Genomic DNA, 13,179 nt, shown 5'->3' on the forward strand with positions numbered 1-13,179 from the left:
GGGGGGGGGGGGGCGGTGAGGTGTGTCTCCTTCTTGGGAAGACCTATGGTTCTATCACATTGTCTGTCTCGTTCTCGCTGCTCTCACGTCGCTTGCCGTCGTCATGGTCGTGCCGTCTCTTGGCAGCGGAGGACGGGCAGGTCACACGCGCACACCCTCCGCTGGTCACAGGGGGAAAGTCTTTTGGACGAGAGAACAAAAAAAAATGTTGTCGTACTCACCCCCCTCCCCCCACCTCCCCCTCTCCGCCCTCCATGCACACACATGCCTGTCATCTTCACTGCTCCACCATGGCGACAACGACACTAGCAGAGGTACCGATTCCAGCGGCCACACGCCTAATGCGGGCGATGTCGTCGCCACGCTTGACCATGGCCAGCACGCGCACAACTTGCCGCCTCATCGTCGTCAGCGGCGCAAAGTCGTGAGGGACGAGGTCGAGAGCAGTCTGCACCAACTCCTGCACGCTCTCTAGCGCACACTGGAGCTCCTGCATTCGGAGGGCGCATTTGGTCTCGTCCTCGAGCACGCCCGCCAGATGCGCCTCGAGACGTGCGGCCTGGACTTGCAGCGCCTGGAATTGTGAGTCGTCTTCAGCTCCGCCGTCGCCATCAACGAGGCCGCGGAGCTCGCGGGTGGCAGCCCGGAGCGCCGGCGCTGACGCCTGCGACGGCGCTGCCCAGTCAAGACCAGTGGGAAGTTGCGACACGATGCCTGACGAGAGCTTGCTCACCGCCTGCGCCGCTCGCTCGTCGAGCTGCGCCATCCGGCTTGCTGCATGGCTCGAGATGCCCATGCCGTCGCCCTCCTTGGTCGCCCGCGACTGGAGCAGCTGCTGTAGACTCTCAGTCACCTTGCCCAGCCGCCGCAGCTGCTTGCGCTCTTTGTGACTCGTTGCCGCTCGCAACGTCACCGCACCTTCAACGTCAAGCTCGTCGCGCCGGACATCAATGGCATCACCCACAACCCGCAGCTCCTCTGCAAGCTCGCCAGCGTTGGCCACAGCCTCGGCCTCGGAGTCTGAGCTCTCCGAGTACACCTCCTCGATTGTGTCGAGCACATTCGAGATCCGCTCGGTAATGTTGGTGAGCAGTTTTCGGGTCTGTGTCTTCCATGCACTCTGTGACCGCCCGCTTGCCGAGAGCTGCGGTGCCTCGAATCGCAGCGAGGCCAGCGCGCCCTCGCCACCGTAACGGTCCACATCGCCGACGTCAAACGCCATCGTCGGCTCAAAGGTGAGTCGGTCTGCGGAGCCGACCAACCGAGACGACGCTATCCGCGCCACCACCCGCGACCAAGGATCGGTCTCGTTGAGCACTTGTAGATGAGCGAGATCCTCCACACGCGCTGCTACATATCCGTCGGCCATGCAATCGGACCAGAACCGCATCGAACACTCTGCGCTTGTCAGCGCCGCGTCAACCACATTCCGCACGCTTACCGTCGCGTGCCTCACCTCGCACACTGCAGCCGATTGCGTCCGCTGGAGGTAAGCCACACCGGACTCGCCGCGGGGCACAACCTCGACCCGCACCCGGTTCGTCTCTCCCCACTCCCTGGCTTCGTGTGAGACTGTCCGCCGCGAAGACTTGTGCATCCGCTTGCGACGCCGCCGTGTCCGCCCGGACCCGCGCGCCTCCTCGTCTCCCGACGACGAGGACAATCCCAGCGCGGTTGATGCCGCCGCCGCTACTTGAGCCGACGTTGTCGCAATCGTCTCCAGACACGGCCCGGCCATCGGCCGGCCGCTCCAAGTCAGCGGCGGTGCCTCGCACGAGGTCTCGATGGCCATGCTCCGACTCAGGATGAGGATCTGCAGCATCGAATCAACCGATGCACCCACAAGGCCACTCAAGTCGCTCACCAGTGGACAATCGTCGACCACAAGCACTGCAAGGCAGTGCGCCGCACCGACAAGGCGCTGGACCATTTTGTCCGTCACCATGTCCAGCCCCACAAGCGCAACCGTTAGCGGGCCGAGGTAGGCAGGGAGAGAGTACGACGAGATCAGGCTGAACACAGACTCAGCCATGTCCTCAGCGTTGCTGCCAGGCTCCAGCACCGATGGCATTTTTGGCAGGGCTGCAAGCGCAGAGAGCGGGTGAACTGCTTCCATTGGTACGCAATGGCCATCGTCCCATGTTCCTGGATCCGACACGCCTCGCGCGGAGACTGGCACACCAGCCAGCGGCGGCAGCGCCGACGTGACAGCCGCATTAAAGTGGCCTACCAGCGTTCCGAGGCCAAGCCGCCTCGCCGACGCGACACCATCGCCACCACTCTGTTTCTGGCTCTCTGCGTCAAGGCTCCGCCGCGCCGCCTCGTGCATGGCAAGGAGCGTGACAGCCAGCCGCCTAATGCCCTCGCGATTCATCAACATGGAAAGCGCCTCGCCGACCTGAGCCTCGAGCTCGGCACACGCCAGCTGCTCCCGAAAGTAGACTGCAGCATTAAACTGCGCTGCGGTCTCGACCAAGTCCTCTAGAAACTGCTCCACGTAGTGCACCGCTCGCGTTGCTGACTCAGACAAGGCCTGTGTTGCAAACGCGCCGCATCGCACAAAGTCCTTAAGCACGGAGGCGTCTGCCGACGCCGTCAGCCGTGCGCCGAACTCAGCCGCCCACCCAGATTCGTCCACCACCCCGTCGAGCAAGAGGCATGGCGACTCACCCGAAACAAGCCCGTCCGGTGTGCATTCAAGAAGACACGCCATAACCACACGCGCCGTCTCGCTCTCCAGCACCGCGGCGGCAGACTCTTCGTTGACCACACGGAAGGAGAGATCACCGACATCGCCGCCGGATTGCCCGCACGCAAGTAATACATCGACGGCGGTCCCGCCCAGTAGCGAGCCGGAGAGCAGGTACAGCAGAGCCCGTCGCGAAAACTGGACGTCACTCAGTTGCTGCAGCGTGGCCGGCCGTCCAAAGTGGGGCGCCGCAGCAGCAGGCACTACCAATGGACCGCCGAGCGGCGAATAAAACACCTTCGGTGCGCCCAGCACGTCACTCGTCGGATGCGCGAGATAGCCCGAGAGCGAAGTGAGAAGCCGGTGACTGGCGAGACTGATCTCGCCGTGCTCGCGGCCCGAGGCCCGAACAAGCGCCCGGAGTGCTTGCCGCACCTCTCTCAGCTCGATCCCGGCACTGTTCGCCTGGTCCCACTCGAGCTGACCAGGCGTCGGCAACGCAAGCCAGGCCGCAAGCGTCTGGCCGGCCGCAGACTTGGAGACAAGTCGCTGGAGCGAGGCATTGTCCAGCGTGCTCAGTTTGCGCCGGATGACGGCCGCATCAGCCGCTACCGCAACGGCTGCGAAGGAGTCCATCGCCCACTTGACCGGCGTCGCCGCCACAAGGCCAACCCCGGTGAGCGCCACTGAGCCAGCGAGGCTCACCATTCGTGGCAGCGCCAACTTGAGCGACTCGTACATCGGCACGGCCAGCGTCTTGTGCGCCTTGATCAGGAGCGGAAGCATGTCGACGCAGCTAATGTGCACGTCTGGGAGAATGATGCCGCGCGAGGTGAGCACGTCAGGACCAAGGCTGTCCTCCTCCGACTCGTTGTACGCCTGAAGCAGGATGCGCAGGCCAACGCCGGTGTAGACCAGCGACTTGGCGGCGTTACCCAGCCGCGCCGACACAGCGCAGACATCGACAAGCCGATCAACCCTCTCTGCAAAGCTCCGCGGGCCGAGCTCGCACACAATGGTCGTCATCGCAAGCATGGCTAGGTACGGAACCTGGGTCATGCTCGCCGTCACACCAAAGTGGCGCTCAAACGGCGACGCCGGCGCGTACCTGTCGTCGCGGATGACAGCGGCAAAGAGCTGCGAGCCGAGGACAAACGCCAGCGGTGGGTTTGACACCTGCACGTCGACGCCTGTGTGAATGTCCGCCACCGGCGCCGAGAGCTCCTTTCGCAACGCCCGGTAGTAGCGCGCGAGGAGCGAAGCCGTCGCCTTGCGCGAGCTGGCAAACATGTGGCTCGCCGAAACAACGCGGGAGAGCGTTTCTGGACTCGTTCTAGTTCCGTCCTCCAGGAGCCGGGCAATGAGCTCCTCGGGCGTACCGTACCACGCGTCTGGAACGCCGCCTGCAAACGGAGATGCGCCCGACGATGAGAGCGCAAAGCCTGACGCCATGCCGGACTTGGAGCCAGGAACCGTGAGGCCGCCGCGGCCGTCGCCCGACGACTCACGGGCTAGCGTCTCGCCGAGCTGGACCATCTTGAGCCGGATGTACGCCACAAGCGCCACAAAGAACTCGCGCGCATACTCGGCGTCGTCGTCGACAAGACAGGCGAACTCGAGAGTCGGGGAGAGTGACGGAATGCAGTCAGCAGACGCGCCGAGGGCAACAAAGGCAAAGTCGACCGGCGGCGCGCCGAGCACGTGCAGCGCCGAGACGACAATGGTGGAAAAAAGCGAGCGCTGCGCGGCAGCTAGCGTTTCGAGTGCGCTCAACAGCTTCGGGAGCCGGAAGCCCCGCAGCTCGCGCGGCGCGGTCGGCACCATCGGCCCCAGCTCCGCTGAAGCAAGTACGTTCTCAAGTGCGACGCTCCGCATGGCAGCCAGTCGCTTTTGCAGCGCGGACGCGGTGAGTGTGCCCGGTGGCGCCGGCGCCATAAACTCGCCGCGGACCCAGGCCTGCGAGGTGCAGATGCGGCAGACAACGTCAAATCGGAGGAGCGCCGCTGCTTGTAGCTTGCTCAAGAGCGAAAAGTTGTCCGCAACTTGCGAGCGTGCGAGCAGCTGGTAGACTGCGCCGTAGATGGCCCCAGCACGGGTCGGGACTTGTCCAGCAAGCAATGTGTCTGCGGCAGAGAGCGAGTCCATGGCCGCCGCGGCCGCCCGCGTGATCAACGACGGGTTGTCGGCGGCAGTCGCCCGTGAGAACGAGGCTAGTGCGCGCTTGAGCGGAAGCAGCGTGGAGGCGTGACTCAGCGCGCGCGGTACCAGGGCATCGAGAAGCGAGACCTCGAGCGCCGCCAGCTGGTATGGTGACTGGACCGCCTGCGACTGCGCCACAACTGCCGACTCAGCATAGAGCGATTCGAGCGACGGCAGGATGGCAAGGCCGGTGACCGCGGGGCAGACCAGAAGCGACGCCGATGTGGCCGAGTTGGTAGATGCCGCCGACGACGAGGCTGACGACGATGAGTTGACAATGACGGCGGCAAGGTCGCGCGGGGAGAGGCTGGCAGTAAACGGTGGGGAGCCGTCCGGTGCAGACGGAGCAGCCGCGCAAAACCCACTGACAGCTGGGTCAGGCGTCGGCGCGCCAAACTTGGCCGCCTCGACCTCGCCAGCCATCACAGCCTGGAGCATCGCCGACGCGTGGCGAGCGGCGAGCCTGCGCGCTGGCGACTCGACAACTTTGGTTCCACCATCCTCCATTGAGGTCTTAAACCGCGAGACAATGCCCGAGGACACGGTGGTCGAGCCAAGCTTGACAAGGTCCTTGGCCTGTCGGAGCGCCAGTATCCGTGCCACGTCTTCCGCGACAACGTTAAAGGCGGCGCGGTTCGGTGAGACAGCGGCAAGGCGCGCAAAACACACCTGCTGTGCCGCCTTGGATGGGAGCTTGTTGACATAGTCAAAGAAGGAAAGCGACGAGGTGAGTGGGCCAGCGGCTTTCATAGCTCGGCCAACAACGGCCGAGGTGAGAAATCCGACGCCGGAGGACGACGATGATGTCGAGAACTCGAGCGTGCTCGCGCTGGTAGTATCGCAAGATGTCGAAATGGGCCCCGATGACATGCCATGCTGGTGAGGAGGAGGATGGCCGCTCGATGCCGATGCAGGTGGTGACGGCGAGACAAGCGTGGGCAGCAGCCTGCTGCCAGAGCCGCGCAACGAGGCAAGAGAGTGCGCGTCAACGCCAACTGTCAGTCCCAGGCTGCTTGATCCGGCGTCTGACCCAGACTCGGAGTCAGGGCCGGTGTCCGAACCGCCGCTTGTACTCGGTTTGGTCGGCTTGGCGCGAGCAGAGTGTGCAACGATAGACCCGTCCATCATGCCCGACTCGATAAGCTCATGTGCGGCGCTGAAGGCTGATGAGAGATGGAAGCGGACCATCGAGTAGTAGTCCCAGGTCTGCGGCTGTGAGCGAAGGTAGGCACGTGCCTCGCCGAGAGCCATTTGCAGAGCCGAGGCTGACGATACAGAGCGTGCGTCTTGGGCAGCGAGCGCGAGGGTCCGCGCTTGGAACGCGGTGCCGGTGAGGGCCTTGGCATCGGCGCTGCGGACGGCTTGCATCCGCTCAAGCTGGCGTGTGGCGACGAGGCGAGCGGCGGTGCCGATGTTGTCTAGCCGAGTGAGCAGCGCCTTGGCTGAAGCGTGGCCGGTGGTGGCGAGCTTAGCAGCGAGCTTGTCAACAAAGGCGAGAATGGCAAGGGCAGAGTTGGCGTTGCCGCGGGCGACTTCGGCCGAGAGAACATCTGCGAGGGAAGAGATCAGCGAGGCGAGCTCATCGGGAGTCGGCGGAATAGTGGCATTGCCATCGATGAGAGGGTGGAAGACCTGGGCGAGCGAGGTCGACGGTGCGGTGTGGGCAAATGCCTTGGTGAGACCCGGGATGGCCGAGTACACAATGCTGCGCGGGATGCTGCGCAGCGACTCGGCAATGATGTAGAGGTGAAGAGCGAGTGGCGGCGGGGCCGAGCTATCCTCGGGGTTGTAGGCGTAGGCAAGCGGTGGGGCCTTGGACGACGACGAGAAGGGAAGAATAGCGACCATAGCGCGGAGCGAAACGGCGAGCGAGTCGACAATCGAGACTATGTCGATCGAGCCGGCGGCGGCGCGAGCGCCGAGCAGGCCCTGTAGTGAAAAGTCTTCGCCCATCCACAGTGTCAGGGGAGTTGTCGAGTCCGACGAGCTCGACGAGTCTGTGACGGCACTGCAAGTCTCGGCCTTGCTGTGTTGGCCACTCGGTCCGGGTGCGGCGTCGGTGCCGCCTGGTCCGTTTGACGACGATGACGACGACGATGATGACGACGTCAAAGCGACGGTGGTAAATAGGGCGAGAAGACCGTTTCCACGGGTAAGCTCATTGAACTTGGCCTTGGTCACAGCAGTGCCAAAGAGTGCACGGAGCTGGCGCGCCGAGACTGTGCCCTCCCAAACGGCGTTGGTGGCGGCAGCGAATGTGTTGAGGATGGTGACAAACGAAGAGATCGGGAGGGCAGCGCGATCGGCGTCGAGCGCCACTAGCGGAGCGATCATGGTCGACCAAAAGTGCTGGGCCTCAGAGTGGTCGAGCGGCGGTGATGGTGAAGCAGCAGGTGTGCCCGCCGAAGACAAGTCTTCTGCCATGTCAAGCGACGCATCCATAAGCGCGGTGTATGCGGCGGAGAGATCAAGCGCGATTTGTGCGGTCTCGGGCCTGTTGTGCGGCTCGGGGAGGCAGCAAGCCTTGACGAGCGAGACGATGCTAGCAAGGCTAGGTACATCGCGGACAAGCGCGTTGAGTGGGGCCCAGTTTGGAAGCCTGTAGTAGTTCTTGATTCGGGACGAGTGCGAGAAGGCGTGGCGCTTGGTGAGGAGCTCGTAGGCGATGATGCCAAAGGAGAAGACGTCCGCAGCGGTCGAGACATTGTTAGGGTCCTCGATGACTTCGGGCGCGCAGTAGGACATGGTAATGTTGACAAGGCCGTCGCACGGGCCGGCATCCAGAGCCGAGCGCGACGCGTCCTGGGTTGCCGAGCCAAGGTCACCGATGCGGACTTGAGCGCCAAACTCGCCGTCCTTGGACGAGAGGAACACGTTGTCGGGCTTGAGGTCAAGATGAACGAGTGCCGCGCGGTGGATCTCAGCGAGGCCGCAGGCGAGCTGAAAAAGCCATCGAGCCTCGAGAAGTGCGAGCCTTATCGGCGTCCTGTTCTGAAGGTACTCGTCTGGGTGGCGTATGTATCGCGAGAGCGTGCCGCCAAAGGCGTACTCGGAGACGATGCCAAACGACGACGGGTTGGCCTTGCCGACATCGTCATCGTGAATGCAGATACCAAAGATGCGGAGAACGTACGGGTGCTGGACAGCAACAAGGACGCGGAGCTCGTTGAGCAGGTCATCGTAGGCCGAGCTGCCTGCGCCCGACTCGATGCGAATCGACTTGATAGCAAAGACCTCGTCGCGGCGGCGGGCTTTGGAGACAACACCAAAGCCGCCACGGGCCACAACCTCGATTTCATCAAACTCAGACATAAGAAACGGCTCGCGGCCGAGGGAGAGGACCTGTGTCGAGAAAGGGATGGTCGGCGTGGCAAGGTGGGGCGACTCCAGAGCGTGGTCCGCTTCATGGAGCCCGGCTTGGCTCGGTCGGTACGCAACAGTGTGCCGCGACCAGGACGCCGAGTGTGAGACGCGGGAGTGTGTCGCCGACACAGACTTTGGTGTCGACATTGAGGCTAGATCGAGGCCATACGCCACCTGAGTCCGCGACGAACATGCATAGTCGTCGTCGATGACGGTGCTGTGGGCTGGGTGTGGGGCGGTCCGGGGTGGCCGTCATAGGCCGTATTCTGCAAGTAAGGATGAGTAATGGTAGGGTCATCTGGTGTGGTTGCGGACGACGACCGTGTGAATCCGGTATGGTCATCGGTGGAGGAGCGCCCGCTAGAGGCTGAGGCCGTGCCGGAGGGCATGACCAGAGCGAGGTGAAGCGGGTGAGGTGTTTGGGCTCGCGAAGCCGCAAACGTTTGTTCATCGGGTCGCAAGCAATTAGGTGCCAATAGCTAACATGTCAATGACAGCTGGCATGGCGCTGCTCGACTGAAGGACGGCGGGAGCCTTTCATGACCAAGGCCACAAGAGGCTGAGGGAAGATTGTGGGAATGGGCAATGCAGTAGTGTGGTGGGGCAGAGGTTGGTGGTGAGCAGTCCCGACACTATGATTGTCAGCGCTGCCGATATCATGTCAGCGCTCGTGTCAGATAAAGTCGCAAGAGCCATGACAGTTAACCAGCGTTGCTTGCGTCGGCGGCAGGGACGCGAAGGGAGGCGTGCACCAGGGCTGCCGTGAAACAGCCCACCACCACCACCCAGCGACTACATATATGTAGTCGCTGGGTGGTGGTGGTGGGCTGTTTCATGCCGAGCAGGTGGAGTAGTTACGGCGAGGGAGGACACATGAGTAGGTGGGTGGACAGAGGATGACGGCCATGATTTCGTTGAGAACGGCAACGTGACATGAAGAGGATGAGACTGGGGACAGGAAGGGGGGATTCGTGACCATCCGAGCCAATCACCCACATCGTTGACCGTGATCAGGACTCGTTGGTTGAGAGTGGCAAAGCAAGCCGAGAATGTGTTTCCCGAAAAAGCAACGCATGCGTTCAAGGGAACAGTCTCGCATGATTGTTCTGTTTGCTTCACCAACAACCCTCGCACGTACACACACGCACACACGGACACTCACACACAGACAGAGAGAGAGAGAGAGAGAGAGAGAGAACGTCCCGCACATCGTCATACACATATACATACATATATACACCACTCGCCATACACACACCAACTCCGCACGCTCTATCTTTCTTCCACACGTTATGGCAGAGTCGGTCACGCATGCAGCAGGTGCTGGCCAGCTCGACGAGGTGATGCGACTGGTGGAGGGCATGACGTCGCCGACGGATCGGGAGGAGGCCGTGGCAGCAGCTTTGGTAGCAGCGGCAAAGGGTGGGAAATTGCTCGTGGCGCAGTGGTTGGTGGATAGTGCCGGCGGGAAGCTGGTGGCCAAGGAGGAGGAGTTTGGGGGGAAGATAAGCCGCCGAGCCTCCTCGCGGCCGAGACGGACTCGTTGGAGATGATCAAGTGGGTGGCTGGTCACCCTCAGTTGCTCGCGTGTGCTGATGGTGCCGTAGAGGCATATCTGGGCTATGCTGTCCATGCTGCGGCAAAGGCTGGTTTTGTTCAGGTTGTGAGAGGCCTTGTGGATGAGGGTCTCTACACCGGACCGCTGTCCGGCGACGAGGACGACACAGCCCTGATGCTAGCGGCCCGGGGCGGTCACGCTGAGCTGGTGAGGTGGATGATCACTGAGAGCGGGATGGAGATCACGGCGGATGATGCAGGGAGCAAGGCTGATATTCGTGCCGCGCTCGTGTCTGCGGCACACGTGAACGACTTGGCCACGGTGCAGGTGCTCCTCTCGGCCGGCGTTTCAATGACAGCCACCGAATCGGTGCCAGGTGGCTATCTCGACCTGACGCCGGCAGCAGCAGCGGCGCAGGGCGGTGCGCTGGAGACGCTGCAATGGCTGGTGGCCGAAGATGTGGGCTGTCTGGTCGGTGGCGATCAACCGCCGCTGGCTGCCGCTGCGAGCCGAGGCCAACTGTCGATCGTGCAGTGGCTAGTCGAGCATGCTGGGGTGGACGTGGACGAAGTCCATGACGATGGAGGGACCGCGGCGTGTGCGGCTGCCGCGGCGGGCCACGCTCTCGTTGTCAAATGGCTTGTCTCGTCTGCCAACGCCGACCTCAACCGTGGCGACGAGGTCTGGCCGCTTGTTGCCGCAGCCGGTGACGGCAACATGGACCTAGTTCAGTGGCTGGTGGCTGCTGGTGCCGACGTGACCAAGCATGCCAAATACGCCGAGACCGCTGTCGAAGCTGCGCTTTCTCACGACCGGCCGGACATCGCCCAGTGGCTGGTGTCTTCCGGAGGCGCCAGTGCCGCGCTTGCGCTGCACGCTGCTGTCTCACTCGGCAACGAGGCCTTTGCAACATGGCTCGTCGACAATCAAGGCGTCGACATCGCAGATGTCAACGCCGACACTGATCTCTTTCTCGCTGCCGTGGCCACTGACAACGTCGCGCTGGTCCAGTGGGTCCACGACAAAGTTGACCTCGCCCTCGACCCTTTTCTCCGGCCGATAGTGCTGATACACGCGGCGGTTACGGGTGTTGTGGCGTTTGTCGAATGGTTGCTGGACGACGACCGTTGGCTCGCGCCGCTGCTGTACCTTGCGGCCTCATCGGGCGAGACCGAGATGGCCAAGTGGCTGGTCGGCCGCGGGGCCCAGGGAGCTGTCGCGGTCGTGTCGGACCTGCCGTCAGAGCTCATCACTGGCGAGGTGAGTGAGACGTTTGAAAGCAGCGAGTCGGCTCACATCGTGGTCCTTGTTGCAAAGCGCGCGTGGTCGTCGCTCTCCGAACACATTGCGGCGGGCTACACGCCGATGCATCTCGCGGCGCACACAAACGAGACCCAGCTGTTGGCGCTCCTGATGGAGGAGGGCAAGTTGAGTCCGGCGGCACGCGGAAGCGACGGCACGACGCCGCTCCTCTGCGCTGCGCAATATGACGCTCTTGATGCCGCCAGGTTTCTGGTCGACGTCGGCGGCGCTGACGCCGATGAGGCGCGCGACGACAAAACGACGCCGCTGTACCTTGCGTCGGTGTACGGACATACCGAGATGGTGGTGTGGCTGGCAGAGAGCTGCGGCGCCAACACTGGGGTTCAGAAGAAGAACGGCGACACGCCGTTGCTCATTGCGGCGAACAACGGGCAGCTGGAAGTCATCCAGTGGCTTGTCACTGAGGGAAACGAGCCGACCACGGTCACCAACTCGTACGGCAGCACGCCGCTGTTTCTGGCGGCGATGAAGGGTCACGTCCATGTGGTCCGTTGGCTCGCGCTCGAGGCCGGCGCTCAGGTTGACGTGGCCAAGCCCAACGGCGACACGCCGCTGCTCATCGCGGTGAACAACAATCACCTAGCCGTGGTCGAGTGCCTCGTGCGCGAGTGCGGCGCAGACGTCAACTTGGCCCGCAATGACGGCGCAACGCCGCTCTACCTTGCTGCACTCAAGAACCACGTCGAGATCATCGACTGGTTGATTGCCCACGGCGGGGCCGACGTTGAGCAGCCGCGGTCGACCGGCTCGACGCCGCTGTATGTGGCAGCTGTGGAGGGTCATCTTGCTGCGGCGCAGCGGCTACTAGCCGGCGGCGCGTCGCCGACCGCCGCCAACAACCGCGGCACCACTCCACTGCTCATCGCAGCCAGCAACGGTCACGCGCACATCGTCCGCTGGCTTGTCACCGATGTGGGTGTCGACGTCAACGCGACGCAACCCAACGGAGACACTACCCTGCTGATTGCTGCCTTTCTCGGTAACGTTGAGCTTGTCCGTTGGCTGGTGGCCACCGGTGGCGCCGACGTCAACAAGGCGCGCAACGACGGCGTCACTCCGCTCTACATTGCGTGCGTTCAGGGTCACGCCGAGGTTGTCGCCTGGCTCGCCGCGTACCCGGCCACTGACGTCAATCTCGGAAAGCCCGACGGGACGAGCCCGCTCCACGAGGCCATTCAGCCCATCGACGCCGCCCTGGACATGGTCTCGGCGCTGGTGGCCACTGGTCGGGCCGATCTCGACCTGGCTCAGTCCGATGGCAAGACTGCACTGGGCGTCGCCGCCAGGTTGGGCATACTCCCGCTAGTTGCCTACCTCGTCGTGGCTGGCGCACGTGTCACCGAAGATGTGATCAACTCAGTGCCGGCTCACTCGTCGCCCGTCGCTGATCTCCTCCATCTCGCCCACTCGCGCGACATCCTCCGTCGCGACGACATGCTCCTTGCCATCGACAACCCAGGCGTCCGGGCCAAGCTCGCCGCCGCTGCATTTCCTCGATTCTGACTGCCCCCCATGCGGCACACGAGGTGACGACTTGGCAATCCCACGACTCGACGACTGCGCGACCGTGCGACCCAGCGACTCGGCGACTCGGCGACCCGGCGACTCCGCGACCGCACCTGATCGCAACCAGACTGCACCCAAACACGCCCCACACCCCCTCCATCGTTGTGCTTCTGGCTTTCCCATAATCACTCCCCTCTTGCCTTCCTCACAGTGACATGTCATGCCAACAGTAGCTCTCCGAATGACCCGCAATGGTCTCGATCGCCCCGACAATCGCCCCGATAATCGCCCCGACAATCGGACATGGCACTTTCCCCCATGCCCTCGTTTCCAAAACCTGTCCACTATACACACACACGCACACACCTCCCTCCATTCACCCCCACCCCCCCCCCCCCCCCCCCCACCCCCCCCCCACACCCCACCCCCCACCCCACCTCTGTCCACACCTCTGTCCACCATGCCAGCCATCTGGCGCAACGGGGCATTTGCCGGAGAGGTACGCAACCACCACCACCACCACCACCCGCTACCCCCCCCC

At 63.3% G+C, this 13,179-nt stretch overlaps 3 protein-coding genes across 3 annotated transcripts in view; 2 read left to right on the forward strand and 1 right to left on the reverse strand.

Moving 5' to 3' along the window:
- Positions 1–261: 261 nt before the first annotated feature.
- On the reverse strand, positions 262–8,675 carry AMSG_03685 (serine/threonine protein kinase). Its single transcript, XM_013904144.1, has one exon. The coding sequence runs from the start codon at positions 8,396–8,398 to the stop codon at positions 278–280; it is 8,121 nt and encodes a 2,706-aa protein (XP_013759598.1). The 5' UTR covers positions 8,399–8,675; the 3' UTR covers positions 262–277.
- Positions 8,676–9,109: 434 nt separating this feature from the next.
- AMSG_03686 (uncharacterized protein) lies at positions 9,110–12,838 on the forward strand. The gene has a single exon (XM_013904145.1). It carries the CDS (start codon positions 9,801–9,803, stop codon positions 12,633–12,635), a length of 2,835 nt encoding a protein of 944 aa, XP_013759599.1. The 5' UTR covers positions 9,110–9,800; the 3' UTR covers positions 12,636–12,838.
- A 260-nt stretch (positions 12,839–13,098) lies between these two features.
- Positions 13,099–13,179, forward strand: part of AMSG_03687 (uncharacterized protein) — a gene marked incomplete at its 5' end in the record, with an annotated part of 15,663 nt that continues 15,582 nt past the window's right edge. Inside the window, one exon of the mRNA XM_013904146.1 lies at positions 13,099–13,137. Coding sequence (XP_013759600.1) covers positions 13,099–13,137 — 39 coding nt within the window. The remainder of the gene's footprint in view (positions 13,138–13,179) is intronic.

The sequence above is a fragment of the Thecamonas trahens genome (assembly GCF_000142905.1).
Source record: "Thecamonas trahens ATCC 50062 unplaced genomic scaffold supercont1.14, whole genome shotgun sequence".
Lineage (NCBI taxonomy): Eukaryota > Apusomonadida > Apusomonadidae > Thecamonas > Thecamonas trahens.